The 22,639-nt window shown below is 42.5% G+C and overlaps 1 protein-coding gene and 1 pseudogene across 1 annotated transcript; both read right to left on the bottom strand.

Annotated features, from left to right (window-relative positions):
• Positions 1 to 1,048: 1,048 nt before the first annotated feature.
• Positions 1,049 to 6,540, bottom strand: LOC147319784 (putative C-type lectin domain family 20 member A). Its single transcript, XM_086312554.1, has 5 exons — positions 6,018 to 6,540; positions 3,449 to 3,808; positions 2,938 to 3,363; positions 2,081 to 2,175; positions 1,049 to 1,690 (listed from the first exon to the last, which is right to left on the bottom strand). Exons 1-5 carry the CDS (start codon positions 6,196 to 6,198, stop codon positions 1,550 to 1,552), a joined length of 1,203 nt encoding a protein of 400 aa, XP_086168680.1. The 5' UTR covers positions 6,199 to 6,540; the 3' UTR covers positions 1,049 to 1,549.
• A 6,315-nt stretch (positions 6,541 to 12,855) lies between these two features.
• On the bottom strand, positions 12,856 to 13,988 carry LOC147319783 (uncharacterized; annotated as a pseudogene).
• Between the last annotated feature and the right edge of the window lie 8,651 nt (positions 13,989 to 22,639).

Here is a 22,639-nt window from a genome sequence, read left to right as displayed (position 1 = left end):
CTTAGAGTGTTACTGTGGAGGTGAAGGGCTGGACTTTTAAATGGTCAGTCACACATTTTCAGGAAGAACGATGAAGTCCTGAAGGAAAACTCGATCATTACCACTCAGACCTTTTCTACTGTTAGCATCTCTGAATAACAAAAATGTTATTGTCCAACAAAACGAGCATTTTTCTAAAGATAAAAAAGAGTCAAATCAACCTGTGAACATCAGCCATTAAAAATCAGCTGATCAGTCACTTCCTGGTGGGCAGACTAAACCGACCCAGAGTCACAGCTCCCAACTTTGGAACAGCTTTCCTCAGCCCATCATTTACTTTATCTCATTCTCACGAAAGCCCCTCCCACGGTAAAAGAGAAAATAACAAACAATACAATTATTCAAAACACATGATCATCATGAAAAGGAAAAATAAAGACATGCATCTGTAAACACATCAGCCACGTCCATGTCAGGGCAGCGACTGCTGACAACTCATTTTATAGATGAGCTTTAATCTGTTTCCTGTTGTTTTTGGCTTTTGTTCCTCTAATGTGCGTGTGCGTGTGCGCGTGTGCGCGCGCGCGTGTGTGTGTGTGTGTGCAGCAGTGAATGCACCGCTGTGTGGACAGGTACTCTGGTCTTAATGTGGAGTTTTATCAGACTGTGAAACACTTTGTGTTTTAAAACAGAAAATATTTGATCTGAATTTATTTTGAAAATCACCGTCACACAGCTGTCTCGTCGCTTTCACAGATTTTTCTGTGAACAGATGAGCAGCAGAAGTTTTCAGCATTTTACATTCAGATGTTTCACAAACTGTTGGATTGTCTGTCTGGGATTTCATAGCCAGTCATGTGACTGCTGTCCCGCCAATCAGCTTCACTGTATGTGAGACTCTTATTGTTTAGCATTAAACTTCATGTTGTCTCAGCCTTTATGATGTGTGTTACTGCATCAAATTCAAAATAAGAGCATAAAAATGAAGCAACTGAAAGTTCTGACAGGACAATAAAATATCAATAGACTTTATTGAATAGAGTTTACAATGAAGATGGATGCAGAGCCATGACTGTAGTTTACAGAATCAAACAGCAGCAGAGACGTTTCTGAGACAGAAAAATGTATATTTAATATGATAATAGAGAGCATAAATGCGCGATTCACTGACATATATGGCATATCTACTGTTATATTGCTGGGTGCTCATTTGAACTATAAAGTATGAAGTCAAAAAGCTCAGACATCAGGCTGCTCTGAACACTCAGTTTCACCTTTTTCTCCTCTTGAACTTTCATATGTAGAGACAGGATATCATGAACATTTATATCTGAGACACAGAAGGTCCGCCCACCCGCTCACCTGCAAACTTTAGCTTCACAAATCAGAAGAAACAAAGAGGCATAAAACAGCTCATCAGACACTCTGATCTGAGCTTAGGATAAAGAAGGATGATTTCCAACTGTCAGTCATGCAAAGCTACGCTGTTACAGTCCAGCAGTCAGAGTACAGAGATGGAAATAAGTTGAATTACACAGCAGATCATCTGAGGAACATCAGCCAATAACGTTCAGACTAAACCGGCACAGTCTTCCTTCTCACAGTAAGTGGCTGTCTCCTCCTCTCTGTGGAAAACCTTCCCATCAGGCTGCGTCCTCCACCTCAGCTTCACCTCCTCAGTGACTCCTTGCTCCACCAGCTTCTCCCTCACCTGAAACACAGTTTTCACACATTAACAGAAGCTCCTCATTAATCAGCCGTTGTTTCTGTAGTGAGCAGAAAACGTTGTTGGTGCTGTTTCTGGGGGAAATGAACTAAATAAACTGGCTGGGGATGAAACTGAAGTCTGGAATTAGGCCTCATTGCCTGTCATTGGTTCACGTCGTCTCCTCACAGTAATCTGAAATTAAGTGACTTCTTCAAGTTACCAGTTAAAAAGGTTAAATAATACAAATGGATGGGATTGCATTAAACGAGCCCCGTATCTCTGCAGCTGTGTGCTGTCACGTGTCCCTGAACCTGCACAGACTCACTGCTCTCTATCATTTCACAGTAGTTATAGCGGTCTGTTCCTTGTATCGGGGCCCGTGTGACCTCTGACCTGCTGCAGGATGGATTCTTGCACTGTGGGGTCGTTCAGGTCTGCAGATCCCGCCCTCAGCTGAACCTTCACTGACCTCAAGGCTGAAGGTTTGAGAAAGAGAAAGAAAAGCCCGATGAGCCCAGGAGGACCAGACTGTGCAGAAACACAGAGGACAGACTCACTCCTAGACCTCTACATGTCTACCTAAAAAATCAGTCAGACAACTACAGCTCATTCAGAACTCTGCTGCTCGAGTCCTCACTAAGACCAAAAAAGTGGACCACATCAGTCCAGCTCTGAGGTCTTTACACTGGCTGCCTGTCCGTCAGAGGATAGACTTTAAAGTTCTGATGCTGGTCTATAAAGCTCTGAATGGTTTAGGACCAAAATACATCAATGACCTCCTGACCCAGTATGAACCTTCCAGATCCCTCAGGTCATCTGGATCCGGTTTTTTATCAGATCAGTTCCCAGAGTCAGAACCAGACACGGAGAAGCTGCATTCAGCTTTTATGCTCCTTATATCTGGAACAAACTCCCAGAAAGCCTCAGATCAGCTGAAACACTCAGTTTATTTAAATCCAGGTTGAAGACTCACCTACTCTCAGCTGCATTTGAATAAAGCACCAAATCCACACTTAAGCTTAAATTTCAAAACTGACATTTTAACTACTGATTTTATCTACTGTTTTTTTTTTTAAATCAATTTTAAATCATGCTTTTTATTGTTTTTGTCTTTTAATGTCTCTGTAGCTTAAGGTGAATCACCTTGTTGTTCAATTGTGCTATATAAATAAACTTGCCTTTCTTTGCATTGCCTTGCCCTGCATTGCCTTGCCCTGCATTGCCTTGCCCTGCATTGCCTTGCCCTGCATTGTCTCTGGAGCAGAGGAAGGGGCGTTGGTCACTACAATTATGACTGTTGAAGGAGCCTGTTGATCCGACTATTGTGGCACAGTTTTGAGTGACATTAGGCTGCCCGGGCCCCCACGTCAGGTTGGAGGCTGTGCTCGAATTTGACCACGTCCAGTTTCTGTACAGTCCAATCCAGGCACCAGCAGTAAGTGACAACATAGAAGCGACCTGGCTGTTGTCCTGCGTGTTGTTGATGGTGCTCAGGTCTGTGTAGTTCTGTCTGCAGTATGACTGAGCATCAGACCAGGTCATTGATTTCGTCACCTGGATATCAGACCAGTTCATTGATTTCGTCACCTGGATATCAGACCAGTTCATTGATTTCGTCACCTGGATATCAGACCAGGTCATTGAGTTCTCCACCAGGATGTGTTTGTTAGTCGCAGCTGAAACAAAAGATCAGACGGATTCAAACCTGCAGCTAAAATGTTCAGTTTGTCAAACCCTGGTACCAAAGTCTGAAACACTCACCGTCATAGCAGACAAAGTCATAAGTAGCTGAGCACGGTCTTGTGGACCATGATCCATCACTAGATATTGTAACACACTCATCAGTCCCTGGCTGTCCCGGTGACCACATGTTAAACCAGGATGACTGAACTGGACCAGTTTGAGACCATTCCCAGCTGCTCTTGGAGAGTCCAATCCACGCCTCGGTGCTCCCCACACTGTTCTGGGCTTCCTGGATGAGAGCTGAGCTGTTAACGATGGCGAGGTCAATGTACTCATCTCTGCAGTATTGCTGAGCATCGTTCCAGGACTTTGTCACGTTAATGAAGTGGAGCTGTCTGACTAACTGATCAGACTGAAGATGGCAGACCATCACGTAACCTGAGAGGACACGAGTCAGTCAGCGCGGTCACAGACTCACCTCAGCTCGACTATTTTAGTCATCAGGAGAATAAATTCTTTACATGCTACCACAACGCAAACTTTTTGTTGACATCTTTAAAGACGTGAATATATGTTAATATATGTGTCCTTCAAAGGATGTGTAACTCGTGTACTGGTTAAAAGCTGTTTTACGGTGCCTGTGGACACCTACACACTGGTTTCCTGCTCCAGGGCGAAACTCTCACATCAGCTTAAAAAGCTGCTTTAACAGTGCTAAGTTTGTTTTTCACTCTGGCCTTATTGCACATGCATTTGGACGATTTTTCCTCTTCAGTGTGCACAATGAAGGAAAACGACGTGTTAGTGGTCGAGGCTCAAAGCTGAACAACACGTGCACTAGGGCTGGGCCATATTATACCGTTCACGGTAATACCGGTACAATGTTAGGCAACGATAAGAAAATGAAATATCGTGATAGAATATGGGTAAAACACACATGTGTAGTGCCTTTGTTTTCATACGCACATGGCCAAAAGAGCATGGCGGCAACGGAGAATGAGAAGGGGGAAAGCGGATCGTTGAGTGAAACGGATGAACCAGAATAGGTTTGTAAAAATGGTGCAACTTCAGTGATGTGGAACTGGTTTGGTGTTTGTCCGTCAGATCATTCAGGTCCCGAAGTCAAACAAACACTGCAGCGTCACTGAGAGTTAAAAACTGTGTAAATTCTTTCATCTTTAATAAAACGATCAGCATTGCTGCTTTACCAGGTGTAACTATGAAGTTTAACATCCAAGCATCCATGAAAACAGAATTTATTACATTTAACGGAGTTAGAAGCTAGCGGAAGTTAGCTCGCTAGTTTCGCTTGTTCTGACTGAGAGATTTCTGAAAAAATTCAAACTTACTGCTCTGCTATCACTTCCAACATAAATGAAGACAGGAAACTAAACAGCTGTGATGTTTGTAAAGTTACTGAAGTTGGGCTAGCTGGTATATAATGATGTGCTACGTGATCGCTAGCAACACAGCTATGTTAGCATAGCATAAACACTGAAGCTGGAGGATGAACGCTAACACTTTTCCACTCAATAAAAGTTAACGTGAAGGTTCCTCATGGTTAGAGACAAATGCAGTCGCATAGCAGGATGCTGTAAACGGACCAAACTTCAGTCAGGAGAACAACTGAGATAATCCATCCACAATACGAGGTTAGTCATTAATATACTGCAACAACATGGGAATAGAGCAGCTGTGATAGAAAACAGCATTAATGAATCGATGGTACAGAAGTGGAGGAAGCAAGAAGAATGAGTTTAATAAAGTTTGATTTATCTGACTGCTTTGTTTCGCTTAATGTGCCTTATAATCCCGTGCAACTTATGGTCTGAAAAATACATATTTGACTTTTTTATTTGGCACACTGCAGTTTAATGTTGCAAAGCTCCTCTTTTTAACTTCGGTGGATATTATACATGGTTATGCTCAGGATATGTCAGCCCATTTCTACTGGAAATGCCTTTTGGTTAAACTTTCAGCAAAGAATTTGCATTTGCACTGTTACATTTTTATAAAGCTTTAATGTACATAAAACAGCTGCTTGTTTAAGTGAAAATAAATGGATGGGTTTTTGTGCGCTAGCAAAGTTGTGGAGTTGTATTTTGTCTCGCATCAATTATATCGTCAGTTCTATCGCAAATTTTCTAATCTATATCGTGATAAATATTTTTGGCCATATCGCCCTGCTCTAACGTGCACACGGACGTGGTAAAAGCAGTCAGGATCTTTTTCAGCGAGCTGACGGGTTTGCAGCGTTTCAGGCTTTCAGTCAGATTTCTACACAGAAAATAAAATCAAGACGTGTTTTTCTCAGCAGTGCACACAAACAGCCACGTTCATGCACTGACTCTTCCCTCCTTTCTTTCCGTTTTTACTCTTTTATACTTTATACAGACTGTTACAAACTGCCGACTATTAAACTGTCAATCAAACTTCTAACTGGACCCAAAGAAACCTTTAGAAGTTTAGTTGACATGACAAAGGTCTTTGGAGATTGTACGAGTGTTCCTGTGACTGCTTGAAGCTCGTTTACAGACACCTTTAAAATAATCCCTATGGAGCAGTTCACTTTGTGCTTTCTTTGATTTTCTGACATCAAAAGTTTTATTCAAACTATAAATGAGGCGACTGAGATGAGTTCACAGACCTGAGAGCAGCAGCAGGATCAGTCCACACCTCTTCATGACTGAGAGCTGAAAAACTGTGAAGACGTCCTCATGAATCTCATCTGCAGCTGCTCGTTCATTATTAATCATAACACTTAAAGCAGCATCAACAAAGAGGCAGCTGTCTCTGTCATTCACTCCATTTCTATCTAATCTAATCATTCAAACAAAACTATCAAACATATTTAATATTTGAAACGTTCAACTTTAAAAATGTTGTCTTCCTTCAATTATCATCATTTTGTTTATTAGAATACCAGACAATGAATGTGTGAGATTATCAAATAAACCAAACATATGCAGAACATACCCGACACGATGAGACGTCTGTGCAGCTGTGACACAGTCAGAACTCTTCATCTGATATAAATGTCATCCTCGCTCCTCCTCCCACGTCCATCAGAGACTTTGTAAAAGTGGTTTTTTAGAAAGCAGCCCAGTGTTCATTACAGTGCATTTGTTTAAAGATGCTCAGAGTCGTTTAACTGAAGATGACTTATTCAAAGTTATTACAGATGCAAACAGACTGACGTCTGCCCGACCACTTCAATGTTCCTTTAATAATCTAAAGAACTTGGAAAGAAAAGCATCTGATCTTCTTTAATTTTCTTGAAGATGTTTCATGCGAGAAGCTTCTTCAGTTTTAAGGTCGATTGGTGGTGAGTGCCAGATTTCCAAGCTCTATGGGAGTGTCCCCCAAGGAGGTCATGGACCCGCTATTGATCCTCTACCTAATCACACGGGCCAAGGTGTGAAAACGGGTTTGGGTCACAATCAGCCAAGAGTTCGGGTGAGCTCACTGTGAAACTTAGCCCCACCCTATCATGTGATTTCCTGAGTTGAAATGGTTCATGATGTGAGCGGGCATTAAGGTGTCTAGGAAGGATCACCAAACTGGCTTATTGATGGCAGACAGTTGGTGTCGAAAGCCTCTGTTCAAAGAGGGTTGTTCATTGTGGACATAGATGGCTTCTTCACTTGTCTTTCAAACCATCTGTCTTCTCAGTCCAAATTTTGAACATTAGTGTCCTTGAAAGAGTGACCTTTGTCCTTTAGATGCAGATGGAGAGCCAAGTCCTGTCCCGCCAAGGTGGCTCTTCTATGTTGTGCCATGCCTTTATGAAATGGCTTTTTGGTGTCTCCAATATAGAGTTCTGAGGATTTTTGAGATCCCTTCCCAGACACCTTAAAGCCCACTTCTTAGAATACAATGACCTGGATGACTGAGAAACCTCAATTTTCCAGCTGACGTGGCAGGTCCGACTTAAAAACTCCCACTGGTTCAGAGGTAGCTGAGGCCTCCAGCTCAGCCTCTGGTTAGGCTCCGGGCAGTTTCTATGAAGGAGCCGGTTGAGCCTCACAAAACACATTTTCAACACAGTTGTTCAATAAAACATTATTTATATGCCCACAATCGGTGTGGCAGCAATTTTTCACACCAGCCTATTAATCAACCAAAGACCCAGACAGACTTTTAATTCATTTGAAAGCCTGATGCTTCGCCTCGTCCACCCCAGCTGTAAAACTCAGAAACCAGTCTTACTTGTTATCATCTATCGTCCACCTGGGCCTTACACAGAGTTTCTGTCTGATTTCTCAGACTTTATATCTAATTTAGTTCTGACCTCAGATAAAATAATTATTGTGGGTGATTTTAACATCCATGTAGATGCTAAGAATGACAGCCTCAACATGGCATTTAATCTGTTATTAGACTCAATTGGCTTCTCTCAAACTCTAAAAGAACCCACCCACCACTTTAATCACACTCTAGATCTTGTTTTAACATATGGCATAGAAACTGAGCATTTAACAGTGTTTCCTGAAAACCCTCTGCTGTCTGATCATTTCCTGATAACATTTACTTTTACAATAATTGATTACACAGCGGTGGAGAGTAGACTTTATCACAGTAGATGTCTTTCTGAAAGCGCTGTAACTAAGTTTAAGAATATAATCCACCCACTGTTATCATCTTCAATGCCCTGTACCAACACAGAGCAGAGCAGCTATCTGAATGCTGCCCCAACAGAGGTCGATTATCTTGTTAATAATTTTACCTCCTCACTGCGTACGACTCTGGATACTGTAGCTCCTGTGAAAACTAAGGTCTCAAATCAGAAGTACCTGACTCTGTGGTATAATGTTACCCTGGAAGTGGTTTTATACTGGAACAGGTAAATCAACCTTCACAAACTGGGGCACAGGCGAGCCTGGTGTGGGGAAGTGTGTGACGGTATCTGCATTGGGATTCTGGTCGACCAGAGACTGTTCAGAAGAGAAGCACTTCATCTGTTACAGCGGTGAGTGGCATCGGCACCTTAAAGCACCACGACGAAGGAACAATAGTCTCTCAGATAGATAGATATATTTATATATTTATATTATTATGTACAACTAAAACACATTTAGTCGAAGAAAAGATATCATGATCAGCATTTCTTAAAAATATCAGTTTGTAGTTTAAAAAAGGCGAATGTTGTTGGTGAACATTTCCAGCCTGTGCTCTGACTCTGTCTGCTCGTTTCTCTTCCAGGTGATGCTGGCCGTTACATCCTGGTGCAGGACTCGAGGAGCTTTCATGGCGCTCGGTCCTACTGCAGGGACAGGTACACAGACCTGAGCACCGTCAACAGTGTGGTGAACAACACGGAGATCGTGACTCTGCTGGCGTCAGACATGTATGATAGTTATTCAGTGAATGGAAATAGATGGCTGATTCCCTCTTTGTCATATGCCTGGATTGGTTTGAGCAACAGCTGGGAGTGGTCCAATGGCAGCGACGTCCAGCTCCTGCCTCTGACTTTGCAATCAGGAGATGGGGACTGTGTGATGGTGGACCAATCATCATCATCGTGGCTTTTCCAGCCAAACTGGGGCACAGGCTTTTTAGGATCTCGACCTTTCTGACTTTGATAACATGTCGTATTTCAAACAAGCGGGAAGAAAATGTCCAAATACACAACTGTTAAACATGTCACTGAGATCAGTGGAGACAAGTTTGACAGTTGTGTGTCTTTGCTGATGAGATACATCACTGGGGAAGAATGAAATTCAATCATCCTGTGCTGGTTAGAAATCAGTCACTGTGTCTTTATCAGGTTATAACGCTTTCTCTCTACACTGTCAATAATCAGTCTCAGTGATTGATTAATGAGGAGCTTCTGTTAATGTGTGAAAACTGTGTTTCAGGTGAGGGAGAAGCTGGTGGAGCAAGGAGTCACTGAGGAGGTGAAGCTGAGGTGGAGGACGCAGCCTGATGGGAAGGTTTTCCACAGAGAGGAGGAGACAGCCGCTTACAGTGAGAAGGAAGACTGTGGCGGTTTAGTCTGCACACCAGGAAGTGACATCATCTGCTTTTACACTCAGCTCTCTCTTCATAATAAATATTATAAAATGTATTTAAACCAATTTATTATTGTTTTTTAACATCTCCACATGTAACTGAGTTACATGTTTAAATGGAGCCTCGTTTGCTCTCACTCTGGTCATTTTCTTGCATAAACAAAAACACAGTGAGGACTGAAATATGATCATCTTTATTTGGAAGAGAAGCATCCAGTCTGCTGAACTGGAAACAGTTAAAATCATCCACATAATAAACATCTGCTCCTATATATATATATATATATATATATATATATATATATATATATATATATATATAATACACACACACACACACACATATATATATATATATAAATACAGAGACAATATAAATAAAATATACGAAGGGGATAAATAGAATAAATAGGAATAAAAATAAAAATACAAGTGAATTGCACATTTCAAGTATTGAGTCTATTGCACTGTTGACTATTTACAAAAAGTATTGCACAAGGTATTGCACAGTGAGGTGAAGAGGCACTACAGCTTAGTTGTTCCCTCCTTTGTCCTCCTGTTTCCCCTCCCTCTCCCCTCCAGAGAGGAGTTAAACAGTCTGATGGCGTGTGGGACAAAGGAGTTTTTAAGTCTGTTAGTTCTTGTCTTGGGGAGAAGCAACCTGTCACTGAACAGACTCTTCTGATTGTTTATGGCCATGTGCAGAGGATGCCCAGCATTGTCCATAATGTCCAGCAGTTTCTTTAATGTCCTTTTCTCTGCCACTGTCACCAGAGTGTCCAGCTTCATGCCGACCACAGAGCTAGCCCTCCTGATCAGTTTCTCCAGCCTGGATGAGTCCTTCTTTGCTGTGCTGCTCCCCCAGCACACCACAGCATAGAAAAGTACTCCAGCAACCACCGACTGGTAAAACATCCTCAGGAGCTTCCTGCAGATGTTAAAAGACCTCAGCCTCCTGAGGAAGTACAGTCGGCTTTGGGCTTTTTTATACAGGTGCTCTGTGTTGCATGACCAGTCCAGTTTATTGTCCACCCACAGCCCGAGGTACTTGTACTTGTTGACCACCTCCACCTCCTCCCCCTCTATCTGAACCGGCAGTGGACCTTCTCTGGACCTCCCGAAGTCCACAACCAGTTCCTTAGTCTTTGAGGTGTTGAGTTGCAGGTGGTTTGTGTGACTCCATGCGACAAAGTTCCTCACCAGACTTCTGTACTCCTCTTCCTGATCATCCCAGATACACCCCATGATGGCCGTGTCGTCTGCAAACTTCTGAATGTGGCATAATTCAGAGTTGTAGCAGAAGTCAGAGGTGTACAGGGTGAAGAGAAGAGGGGACAGCACAGTTCCCTGTGGTGCTCCTGTGCTGCTGACCACTGTGTCAGACGTGATGTCCTTCAGCCTGACGTACTGTGGTCTGTCGGTGAGGTAGTCGGAGATCCAAGCCACCAGGCAGGGGTCCACCTCCATCCTGTTCAGTTTTTCTTGAAGCATACAGGGCCGGATGGTATTAAAGGCACTGGAAAAGTCAAGAAACAGGATCCTGACCGTGCCTTTTCCCCCATCCAGGTGTGAGTGGGCTCTGTGTAGGAGGTACAGGATGGCATCCTCCACTCCGACACCCGCTGACGTTTATTCAGCTGTGTGAAAATCCCGGAGGAACCAACCCGATGGATTAATAAAGTTTTATTTAATCTAATAATCTAATAACTTTGATCTCAGCCAAACGATTTACTCCGGAACAAATAAAACACAGAAAAAAGGAAAGTTCTCCGAGTGACTTCAATATCATGTTTAACCTGAGTAGTGACAGAGTGGCGGTCTGAAAACGATGAAGCCGGGAGTCCGCTGCTCTCGCCGGCTGGAGTGACCATTGAACCCCCCGGCTCGCTATCGAGCTGGTGGGTAACAGACGTCTCCGAAAACGTCGGCGCACTTTTGCGATGTCTTGATAAACCGAGCAGATATTTGAAGTTTACAAAGCTACTTTCTCACCTGGAAATATGCTAAAAGTTTATTTTGTGACCCAGAAAGATTAATAAGAGTAATTTTAAAACTTAGTAGCAGCCGCTATTGTTGGAAACTGAAATTTGGCTGGGCCGCGCTACGAATTCTGGGATATGTGAGAAGGAAGACTGTGGGTCGGTTTAGTCTGCACACCAGGAAGTGACATCATCTGCTTTTACACTCAGCTCTCTCTTCATAATAAATATTATAAAATGTATTTAAACCAATTTATTATTGTTTTTTTAACATCTCCACATGTAACTGAGTTACATGTTTAAATGGAGCCTCGTTTGCTCTCACTCTGGTCATTTTCTTGCATAAACAAAAACACAGTGAGGACTGAAATATGATCATCTTTATTTGGAAGAGAAGCATCCAGTCTGCTGAACTGGAAACAGTTAAAATCATCCACATAATAAACATCTGCTCCTAAATCCTCTCTCAGAAAAGCTTCGTACATCATGTAAAGCCAGACGTAGGCTGAAAGTGTTCATTCAGGTTTATTTGTTTAAAGATATCAGGAGTATTTTCTTAATGCAAAAATCGGCCTTATTCAAATTCATCTGAGAAGCAAACTCAAACTGACCTCCATCAACCACCACATGGTGAGTGAGCTGTGAAACCATGAAGCCAGACTGAGGTCATAAACAGTAAACATTGCTCATGTATTCATCCTCTCTGACTTTCTTCTGCAGTTTTAGTCTGTAAGTGTAATAAAGCTTTTCTCACAGCATCAAACCTTGAACACGTCTGCTGCATCAGGTCTCAGGTTTGTGTCTTCATTTGAATGTGAAGCAGAGTTTTGCATGCGATCACTGTGTTTGCATGGCTGCGTCACCGCCTCAGTGATATCTGAGTGAAGCTGTAACCATTATAATTCTGGAAAGGGCGGAAAAGCTCAACTGCTCACACACCAGCAGATATCTTTCATTCAAAATGTCATTTTAAACATATCCAACACATATATTTAGTAATAGTTCCTCACTGTTTGTTAAAACTGCAAATGTAACAGTTGGATTCAGCAGTTATTGTGAAAATGTAAACCACATGAACAGCAATGATGTGCAAATCAATGAAATGAAATCCAGCTGTGCTGGAGCAGAGATTTAATTTCATTTAAGATTTACTTTCCAATTAAATCTATGATTACTTCAAAAACAGTTGGAAAGCAGCACTTTAGGGTTCAATACCCACTAGGGCCAGGTGTTACCTTTCTGCCCTTCCTCTGTGGTGGTTAGCCTTTGGTGAAATCATTCAGGGGTTTGACAGGTTTTGGTCAGTCCTTCACAAACTGTTGATAGTACCCTACAAAGCCTAGAAAAGACTTGAGCTCACTGAGTGTCTGGGGTCATGGCCAGGTTCTGAGAGCTCTGAGCTTCTCGGGATCAGTCTCTACAACTTTGCTAGAAACAATGTGTCTCAAGTATCGCACTGAACTTTGGGAAAAGGAGCACTTTTGGGGAGAAAGGTTCAACCCATATTCTCCCACTTGCTGAATGACATGTAGAAGCCTGGTTTCACGTTCCTGCAAAGAACTAGAGAACACAATGATGTTGTAACCCAGTGAGTTTACACGACTCAGTAATGCAATACAACATTGTTATTGTTAATTGTGATTCCTCATTATTCTGTTAATCACTGAGTTGAGCTAAAGTAAATCAATAATAACAGATAAATAATATAAATATGAAATAAAACCCCAAAGAGTTTATTTATATAGCTCCCAGAGTCCTCTGCAGTCAGGATGAGAAGGAGGGAGGGGCCAGTGTCTGAGAGGGCGTGGCCATCTTTGAACCACGTGACCTCCAGTTGGTGGAAAGTGCAGAGCAGTGTGACGGTTTCACCTCTGCTCAACTTTTTATCATCACTGGAGCTGATTATTCTCATTTTAGACGAATCTAAAATCAAAGTGTTCATTAGTTTTAATAAACAGTCATTAATATTAAAGATTAATATTTGTGTCAGAACCAGGATATTTTTCTCTCACCATCAACTCTGACAGTCACTCCTGTCTGGTTAGTAAAACGTCCTTCACGATGATCAGCTTCCATCCTGAAGCGAAAGCTTGCGTTGTCTCCCTGCTGAACATCTCTGATCTGTAAAGTTTGTCTTCTTGTCTCCCAGATATTGATAACGAGGATCGATGTTTGCTGAGTCACTGTCACACACAGACGGAGTGTTAGTGTAGCAGTACCGGTGGTTCTGACACCAGAGGACTCTGACGATCTTTGGTGGAACTTCTGTTTGATTCACTTTGAAAGACTTCAGAGGTGTGAAGGTGCAGCGGAGTGTGGCAGTGGATCCTCTGACAGCACAGGTAGACCTGAGAGGATAGATCACAGTTTGACCCACAGCACCTAAAGAAGAGCAAACACAGAGCTGAGATCCGAACACAGTGACTCAGTTCACAGACAGAAAATACAGACTGCTGTGTGTGAAGCTCTAAAACAAAGTTTCCGAAACGTAAAGAAGTCGGGCTGCCAGGAAGAAAGGTTTGATGTGAAAACACAAGCAGCTACAATAAGACACATAAAAATGTTAAACACGTCTTACCTGCCAGCAGGAACAGGAGCCCACAGACTGTTTTTGTCCCAAACTGCCATCCTTACGTTTTAATGAGCCCACTGAATGACGACTTCTTTAAACGTGTGGTCAGCAGTGCTGATGAAGACACTGGCTGACACACTGGGTTTGATTTCTTTGCGATCAGCTCTGAACCTCATTTTCTTTTACCTCTTAATAGAAAACATTGAAATTTCCTATTTGTCGCAACATTTCATCAAAATGACCAAACAGTGGAAAAATGCTGCTGATGTGCCTCTCACCTCCCCCTCTCCAATCTGCTGTTTTTCACTGTAAACATCAGATTTAATGCTTCTGTTGAGCTCTGGTGAAAAACCACGCTGAACATCAGCATCACAGTATAACAGTCTGTGAAAGGATCTGTGGTACCCTGGATGTTTGACCTGCTTTCTGATCTTTCATTGGACAAAGCTTGAAAAGTGCATGTTTGTTATCATGTGTGATGTGCTCTTATTTTTAACCTACATGTGATACGTGGACCATCCTCGACTCTTTCCATCATCAGACTGTGAACGCTGATGATGCTTTCCTGGGAATGTCTCCTGGATCCTCAGCTCGCCCTGTTAGCTGAAACACCGGGTTGTGACATGTGGGAGTCAGGATGTGATTGCTGTCAGTTTGTTGCCAACAGGCTGCAATCGTTCTTCTAATTTCGTCACTCCGGCTTTTGCTATGTTTGATTTATGCAACAGGTTTTTTTTGTTGCACATATTTCTTTCTTTTCTACGTCAACGTCACGCGATTCAATTCAGCTTTATTTACATAGCGCAAAATCACAACAAATGTTGCCTCGAGGCGCTCATATTGTAAGGTGAAGACCCTGCATTAACAAAGACAACAGAGAAAACACAAATGTTTCCTCTGAGCTGCGCGCATGCAAAACCTGCTGACGCAGTCTCCGCGCACAAACAATCCAACCTTCATTCAAATTGAAATCAATACGTAACAATTCATTTGAGGAGTGACGGTGGTGAGAGAGAGCGAGGTTTTAGATGTGAGAGATTTGTGACGTTTAGCGTGTTTGGAGTGTGTAGTTAATGTGTTGTTTTGTGGATAGTTTTAGTTTGTGTGTCAGAACAATGAGGCGGCTGCTGAATGTCGCAGTTCTGCCAAAAAGCCACCAAAGGCAGATTAAAGTGTAAACGCAGGTGGAAGCAGGAGCAGTGCTACACCTGCTGCTGTCAGGCCTGCAGGGATCAGGCTGTGATTTTCTCCTTTGTAGTGGACACAAATAATTTGCGTGACTCATATTTGATGCAGAACACCTGATTGTTCTGTAAATAGTTTGAAATGGTTATAAAAACTGCCTCGGCTGCATTTTTAGGTAAACAGCTGCAACTTTGTTGTTTGCAAAACTCTTTTTTGAAGAATTAACTAGTAACTATAATTAATTACTTTTTCAAAATAACTTGCCCAACATTGGTAATTAAATAGTGTATTTTGCAGACAAAGAGTTCCAGGACTGTCTCCCAGACCACAGCAGGAGCTTCACACAGACTCGTTATACAAGTCAGAGCATGAAAAAATATTGTTTTCAAAATTGGGGTTTAAGTAATTTTCACTTCCAATTTGGTGTTAATATACTGCACAGGTCATGGACAAGATGTTTGTACTTTTCACTGTAAGTGGGCTAATGCACTTAATTAGAGCTACAGCGGAACCCCGATTTGTTCCCGAGGGTCGAAGCACCCATCGCGCGTTCTGAGTGAGGCGATGCTGAACGATAGGCTGTAGGCTAATTGCTAACTAGAACAACAATAAATCGTTCAAGTGGAACAGCGAAACGCAAGTACGGAAGCCAAGGGGTTGTCACGTGATTCAGAAGACATTGTGGGCATTGTAGGCTCAGCCAATCAGAGCCAGCGGATTTCGTTACGCGGGCATTTTGCCGTAACACGGGCAGAAATATCGCCGTTCAGCGCCTTCATAACTTGAATTTTTCATGAAACGGGGTATTCGTAAGTTCCAGTGTATTCTAACAGAAATACTTTAACAGAAGAATTAAACTGCACACGTCTGATGTTACTCACAGTGGTCCAAGGCACCGCTCAGGGTGTTTGTGTGTTTGCGCAGACACATGAAAAATTACAGGCAACATTGCATACGATCCCCACTGCTTTAGCAACAGTGGGAAGGAAAAACTCCCTTTTAACAGGAAGAAACCTCCGGCAGAACCATGGTCAGGGAGGGGCGGGGCCATCTGCTGTGATTGGTTGGGGTGAGAGAAGGAAGACAGGATAAAGACATGCTGTGGAAGAGAGACAGAGATTCAGTGAGGACTAGGTGTTACAGTCCCTGATAATGCTTGTTTAGATGGAGAGACTCTTGAGGGACGGCTGTTATGAGGAGGAAAGCCCAGAAACTTTGCCAGCAGCACGCATCGTTGTGTGCCTCAACTGCCGGTCTTTTACCCAGGCTAATCTGCCATTTTCCTTCCTTGGTTAGGTTTAGGGATTAGAGATCTGATCTAGATTATCATTTTAAATTTGGGACACATCATCAGCAGTGGACCTTGGATTCATCGGGTGTTTCGGCCATTATCACTAGAATCCCTCATCCAAGGAGGCCCTGCCAGGGTTGGTCAGGCCCTGGAGTGTCAGTGGTTTATGTTAACTTATTATTTCTCTCCTTCTTTCTTCTGTTTAGTTTCCTACAGTTTATTTTCTATCTATTATTATTACAAATAATACTCACCTGTTTAGCATTTATGGAGCCTCACTTCTTCAAAGGGATAGAAAAGGTGATCAAGAGAAGTAAGACAAAAGGGACAAGATAGGAGAGAGCAGAGAGGAGAGCTGGAAGGGGGGCGCCCGATCTGGCTTCCCACACCTCCCCGCCGGATCCGGCTGTACGCTCTTCCTCCCCACTGCCTCCCAGATAAGGGAAGAAGAGCGGAGAATTTCTTTTCTCTCGTGGTTAGCTGGCAGAGTGATGTCAGCCCTTTTTAACCATAGCCAGTGACTGGTCCTCTCAGCAGTGTTAGCTAGCTCTCTTATAGCCTGCCGTTGCGCCTGTCCTCTGATCCCAGTCTCTCTAAGCAGCTTTGCTGTTGTACTGGCAACAAAGCCCCTGCACCCCACCTCCACCGGGTGCACCTTGATCTTCCAGCCTCTGCGAATGGTACTCATGGCCGTTGGTCAATGGTCTTTGATCAGTGGGTTTTGGTCAGTGGTTGTTGATCAATGGTCATGAGAATTTGGATAATTATGATTAAGGACCTGACCTCCCAGCCCATTGTTCCTTCAGTGGGCTGGTTTCAGTCATTATGCAAATGAACTGTTTATAAGATTGAGACCTGCAGTCAGCTGAGACTGAAGACGTCACCTGATGATGACGAAACGTTTCTCCCACAAAACGCTACGTCCAGATGAACAGAATCAACTTCTGGAGATTTACTTACCTGGATGATTGAGATGCATCAAGACGTTATGTCTTCTAACGATACTGCCTAAGGGAAGCATGTGTAATGTAAATTTCTCTACTTACTGATGATGTCAGCCTTTATTGATTTCATTGTCATCTGCATATACACACATGATCACACAGCCACAGTACTTTTTTCTTTCATTAATGTAGTTTTACTATGCATGTTGCACTTTGATGTATAATGGAAACAAAGTCTCCTGATTCTGACACAAATCGTTAATATTATCAAGCGTTCAGTAAAACTAATGAAGACTGAGAATAATCCGCTCCAGTGGTGATAAAAAGTTCGTCATAGGTGAAACCGTGACACTGCTCTGTGCTTCAGCCTTCCACCAACTGGAGGTCACAGGCTCACAGATGGCCACGCCCTCTCTGAAGCTCCTCCCTCATTGCGAGGAATATATTTATTAGGACATAAGTTTGATGTAATTTTAATGAAGAGTTCCTCAGAGACGCTCCTGAAGCTGTGGGTGCTTTGACACCATTTCTGTTTCAACATGAGGTCAGATTTTTCTAGAACTCACCTTCAGTCCAAAGTTTTTCATGTTTGTGGGTGAAAACAGAAACCGAACACGTGTATTTATTGAAAATCTCTTTATCACCTGACAGAAAGAAACTGCAGCAATTTCTTACAGACAGTGAAATCCTAACCGTACGTTCACACACAGGCTGACAAACATCAGAGAAACTTATATACAAAACAAACGGGCTCTGTCTCGAAGATCAACTTTACTTGGTCCCAAATAGAAATGATTTCAGATTTCTGGATTGTTCGACACACACGGAAGTGTCCAGTGTACTGTGATTACTAACAAATGTCCTCGTCATCACAGAGTGTTTTTCATTTTTACAAACGTAGAAAAGTTTGTATAAAAACCTGTTCTTTATTAGTCTGCTGCTTCATGTGCTCTCAAATGTTTCTGAATTTCAAACTTCTCACTGATTTCATTTTCATGGTTAATGTGACTTTATGTCCTGAGACTTTGGAGAAATGGACACAATTTAAAAAACAAAACAAAAAAAGAAAAAAATATGAGACCTCAGAAATAAAGAAAAACACTTTTTATAATTAAACGTTTAAAAATATTACATTTGTAGTAAAAAAAACAAAAACAAAAACAGATGGCGTTTGCCTTTAAACTGCAGTCCGCTTCATTTTCTGGGCATAAAATTTAGAGTTTGATGTGACTTTAGTGAAGTTTGAGTGTGTGTGTGTGGGTGTGTGTGGGGGGACGGATTACTGAACCACGAACACATTTACAACGACAGAGGTGCCCGACAGTACTGGAGAGAAAACCCACCAGCGAGTGACAGACGGGAGGAAAAACTTGCAGGAACAGGAAGAAAAGGAGAATCCCTGCTCACTCAAAGAGCTCCATTCCTCTTACATTTCAATTTTAGATCATTTGTAGGCACGCAGTATCCTTTTCAAGTTCTCTAATGTTACTCTTTTTAACGATGCTGCGGAGGCTTCCCCTCCACGGCGCCCTCACACACCTGCAGCTACGTCAGCTTCAGCCGCCAACAGCAGAGAGCAAAGACGGAAGAAAACCTCAAACAAACACTTTGATATTCACCCTTTCATTGTTACATTTTAACACATTCACACGTCAGCGATTAGAATCACCATGAGTCACTAAGAGTCCTCTCCCTTATCTGATGAGCTTGAGCCCAAAATCAAGGCCATAATTAGTGATAACAGTTAATAAAAGCATTAAAAGAGATCATCAAAAGCTCTGAGCTGATTTTGCTAAATTACCCCCGATATTCATATTTGTCCACACGGCATCAAAGATATCAAACACAGACAGGAAGTAAAAAAGTATGTTTTAAAAAAAAGGCACAATTTCACTTTTAAAATGTCAAGAGTGACACAAAACATTATAAGACCTGAAAGCTAATGCTCTGTAATGTCCAGCAGGGGGCGACCACTCTGGTAGGAAAACAAAGTCTGTCGCTCGTTTCATGTGAAAGCGTTCAAAAAAAAAAAAAAAAAAAAAAAGAAGCGTGCATCACCAACCAACAGGTGATGTCACAGCAGCTAGGTCCATCTTTTAGATACAGGCTATGGATAAACCTGACTGGTCCACAGGGAGAATTTAAGGAGGACTAAGGCACGTTTGGCAAAGGACCGCATTTCCACAGTGTCCAGATAAAAAACATGAAATGAACTTTAACTCGTCTGCATCAACTAAATGAGCGTTTATGAAACAGCCCCTGGATGGTTGACGAGCAGACGTCTCCCCCTGCTGGACACTCCGAGTCATTTCAACACAAGTAAGGCTGATGAATAATCAACTTTAGCACGCTCTCAGTCTCGACCTGAGCATCGTGAGGCGTTCAGGGACACAGACGGTACTTCAACAATCAGGAATATTTTCCTTGGTGTGCAACATTTCATTCAAATTAAAAGTAAGGAGAATATATTTTAATATCAGGATTCTGCTGGAGAGACTCGGACCAATCGGAGGTGCCGACGCCTTCGAAAACACTTCTGTGATTTTCCTTCTCGTCCATCTGATTATTTCTATGACAACAGGACGATAAAGCAAAGCGTTTATCACAAACTGCGTAAAAATAAATCCTACAATCTAAACTACAGCTGAAGATTTAGTGGTTTGATGGTTTTAGTGTCTCTCGTTTTCGGCGCTCTGCACAGCGACAGGGTGATGATTTCTGAACAGAGCGCCCTCAGCGCTGGGAAAAGAACTACAAACTGGATTTAAAAAGAAAAAAAACATGGACGTGAGGTCAGCATTGGAAGCTCCACCCCTTCACTATCATGTTAGAGGAATATTGGGAAAAGTAATGAGCGACCTCACGCGTATGAGCAGAAAGACGCTTAAACTGTCTCGTTGGCTTTGAGTCTTTCCTCCTCTGCCGGCGTCTGGATGCCGTTAGTGTGCTCCTGCTTCTTGTCTTTGTTTAGGAAGGGAAGCCCCTTGCTCTTCACCATCAGGCCGAAGTCGATGGAAAACGCCACAGTCGCCAAGAACCCAAAGACCTGGACGACAGAGAAGAAGAAGAGCGCTGCTGTAGGTGACCTGATAACACACTAGGGCTGCCACGATTAGTCGACTATCAAAATCGTCGACGACTGATTTAATAGTCGACGTGTCGTTTGAAGCTTTGTAAGATCACAAAAGACGCAGGAATGAGTAGCAGGATTTAAGAGTGTAATAACGGACTGAAACAGAAGATGGCAGCACTGCATGTACAAGGATGCCAGCTGCCGTTAAACCCCGAAGAAGAAGAAGCTGTGTCCCAGAATTCATAGCCCCAGCGCAGTTGTCAACAATGGCGGCAGCTAGTTAGTTTTAACTTTACTCTTATTATTCTTTCTGGGTCACAAAATAAACGTTTAACATATTTTCATGGAGAATGTAGCTGTGTAAACCTCAAATATCTGCTCAGTTTATCAAGACACCACATATTTTCAAAAGCGCTCCGACGTTTTCTGAGACGTCTGTTACCCACTAGCTCGATAGTTAGCCGGGGGCTAGGTCACTAGCGCCGTGAGAACACCGGACTCCCGGCAAATCGTTTTCAAACCCACCGCCGTCTTTCGCTACTCAGGTTAAACATGATATATGAGTCACTTAGATAACTTCAAAATGTTGTTTGGCTTTTTTCAGTGTTTTATTTGTTCCTGAGTAAATCGGTTTGGCTGAGATTAAAGTTATAGTTTTTACACAGCTGAATAAACGTCAAGCAGACAGCTGATTATCAGAAGTGTGAGATGCTGGAGAATTTACTCCGGTGTCCTGTTATATTTTAGATAGCAAGGAGTTTATTAAACTTCACCGAAACAATCTGCAGATTTCATTAAAATTTAATAAACTATCATCTTGTCTTTATTGTTAGTTAGCACAGACCTTAAACACTTAAAGCTGTAAGCTAATGATAGTTATATAAGAGCAGATGCTGCTGGTGCAATAAGCTGTACGTTTTACGTCCAATGGATGATGATCTGATTAGTCGACTAATCGCAAAAATAATCGGTGACTAGTCGACTATCAAAATAATCCTTTGTGGCAGCCCTATAACACACACTGTCAGCCAGGAAGGAAAGGAAAGGAGGAGATATAGAAGAAAAGGAAAAGGAAGATTCAGGAGGTAGGAAAGGAGGGTAGTGCGAGTCCGAGGACGTTTTCTCACCACAGCAACGGTTGCCTGAACCAAAGAGCCGCAGTCTGCGGCGAAGACGCAGGAGGAGATGAAGAGCAGCACAGCGATGACCCCGGTGTAAATCATGTCCTGTAAAAGAGAAGAAGAAGAAGGTGAGACGAGCGCCTCCGACAGTCTCCGAGTTGCCGCCCTCAATCTGACCGGATCAACAAAACAATAAAAGTGGACTTTTCTCAAACTGGAGGCGCTGCAGCGTGACGTAAAACAGCCACACGCTTCATTTTGAGCCTTGAGTCTGGATTTTTTTCAGCATGCTGAACCCTCGACTCACCGTTCACGGCCTCACTATACTTAATAATAAAGCTCTGTTTGTAATACTTCACATGTGACAGATTTTCATGGAGACAATCCTGCTGAACATCCACACGTTGGTTTAAGTCCAAGTTCATATTCAGAGCTACAATCCAACAAGTCTCGGTGTGTTAAAATGTTTTGCTGCTTTGATCCATCAGTTCTATGATGTTATCTTTGTGCCACTATTCTGAGCGCATGAAACAAAGTTTGCAGGTGCAAGTGTTGCATTTTGAAGAGAAATTTATTTTGAGTGACGAAAAGCTGAATTTGAGTGAACAAACTTCATTGCTGCGTGCAAAAAATGTATTTCAGTGTTTGCTGTTATCCACACACACACACACACACACACACACCCTCTCGCTCAGTTTTTGCACTTGCTCGCGCTCTCAACGTTTATGCCCGTGCGCGCTCAACTCTTTCTCTACACCGTTGTATTTGTGCCACAAAACCAGCCAATCACAGACTTGGATGCAAAAATATCTGATTGGCTGTTCTGGTCTCCAATCAGCTCGAAATGACAAAATGCAATATCCCAGAATGCATTTCATCCAAAACTCAAAGGAGGCAGTGGCGGAGGAACACAGAGTGGCAGAGTTTGAAATATTACTCTTTCTGGGTCACAAAATAAACTTTTAAGATATTTTCATGCGAGAATGTTTCTGTGTAAACTTCAAATATCTGCTCGATTCATCAAGACGTCACATATTTGCATAAGTGCAAAAACTGAGCGAGAGGAGCTGCTGTTGTGTGTGTGTGTGTGTGT

The sequence above is a fragment of the Aulonocara sp. 'chitande type north' Nkhata Bay genome, linkage group LG11 (genome assembly GCF_057382095.1).
Source record: "Aulonocara sp. 'chitande type north' Nkhata Bay isolate Kocher_YH1m ecotype deep benthic linkage group LG11, A_spYH_male_GT1.1, whole genome shotgun sequence".
NCBI classification, from domain to species: Eukaryota; Metazoa; Chordata; class Actinopteri; order Cichliformes; family Cichlidae; genus Aulonocara; species Aulonocara sp. 'chitande type north' Nkhata Bay.
Note: the sequence above shows the minus strand (reverse complement) of the source record. Positions and strands in the feature narration are given on the sequence as shown.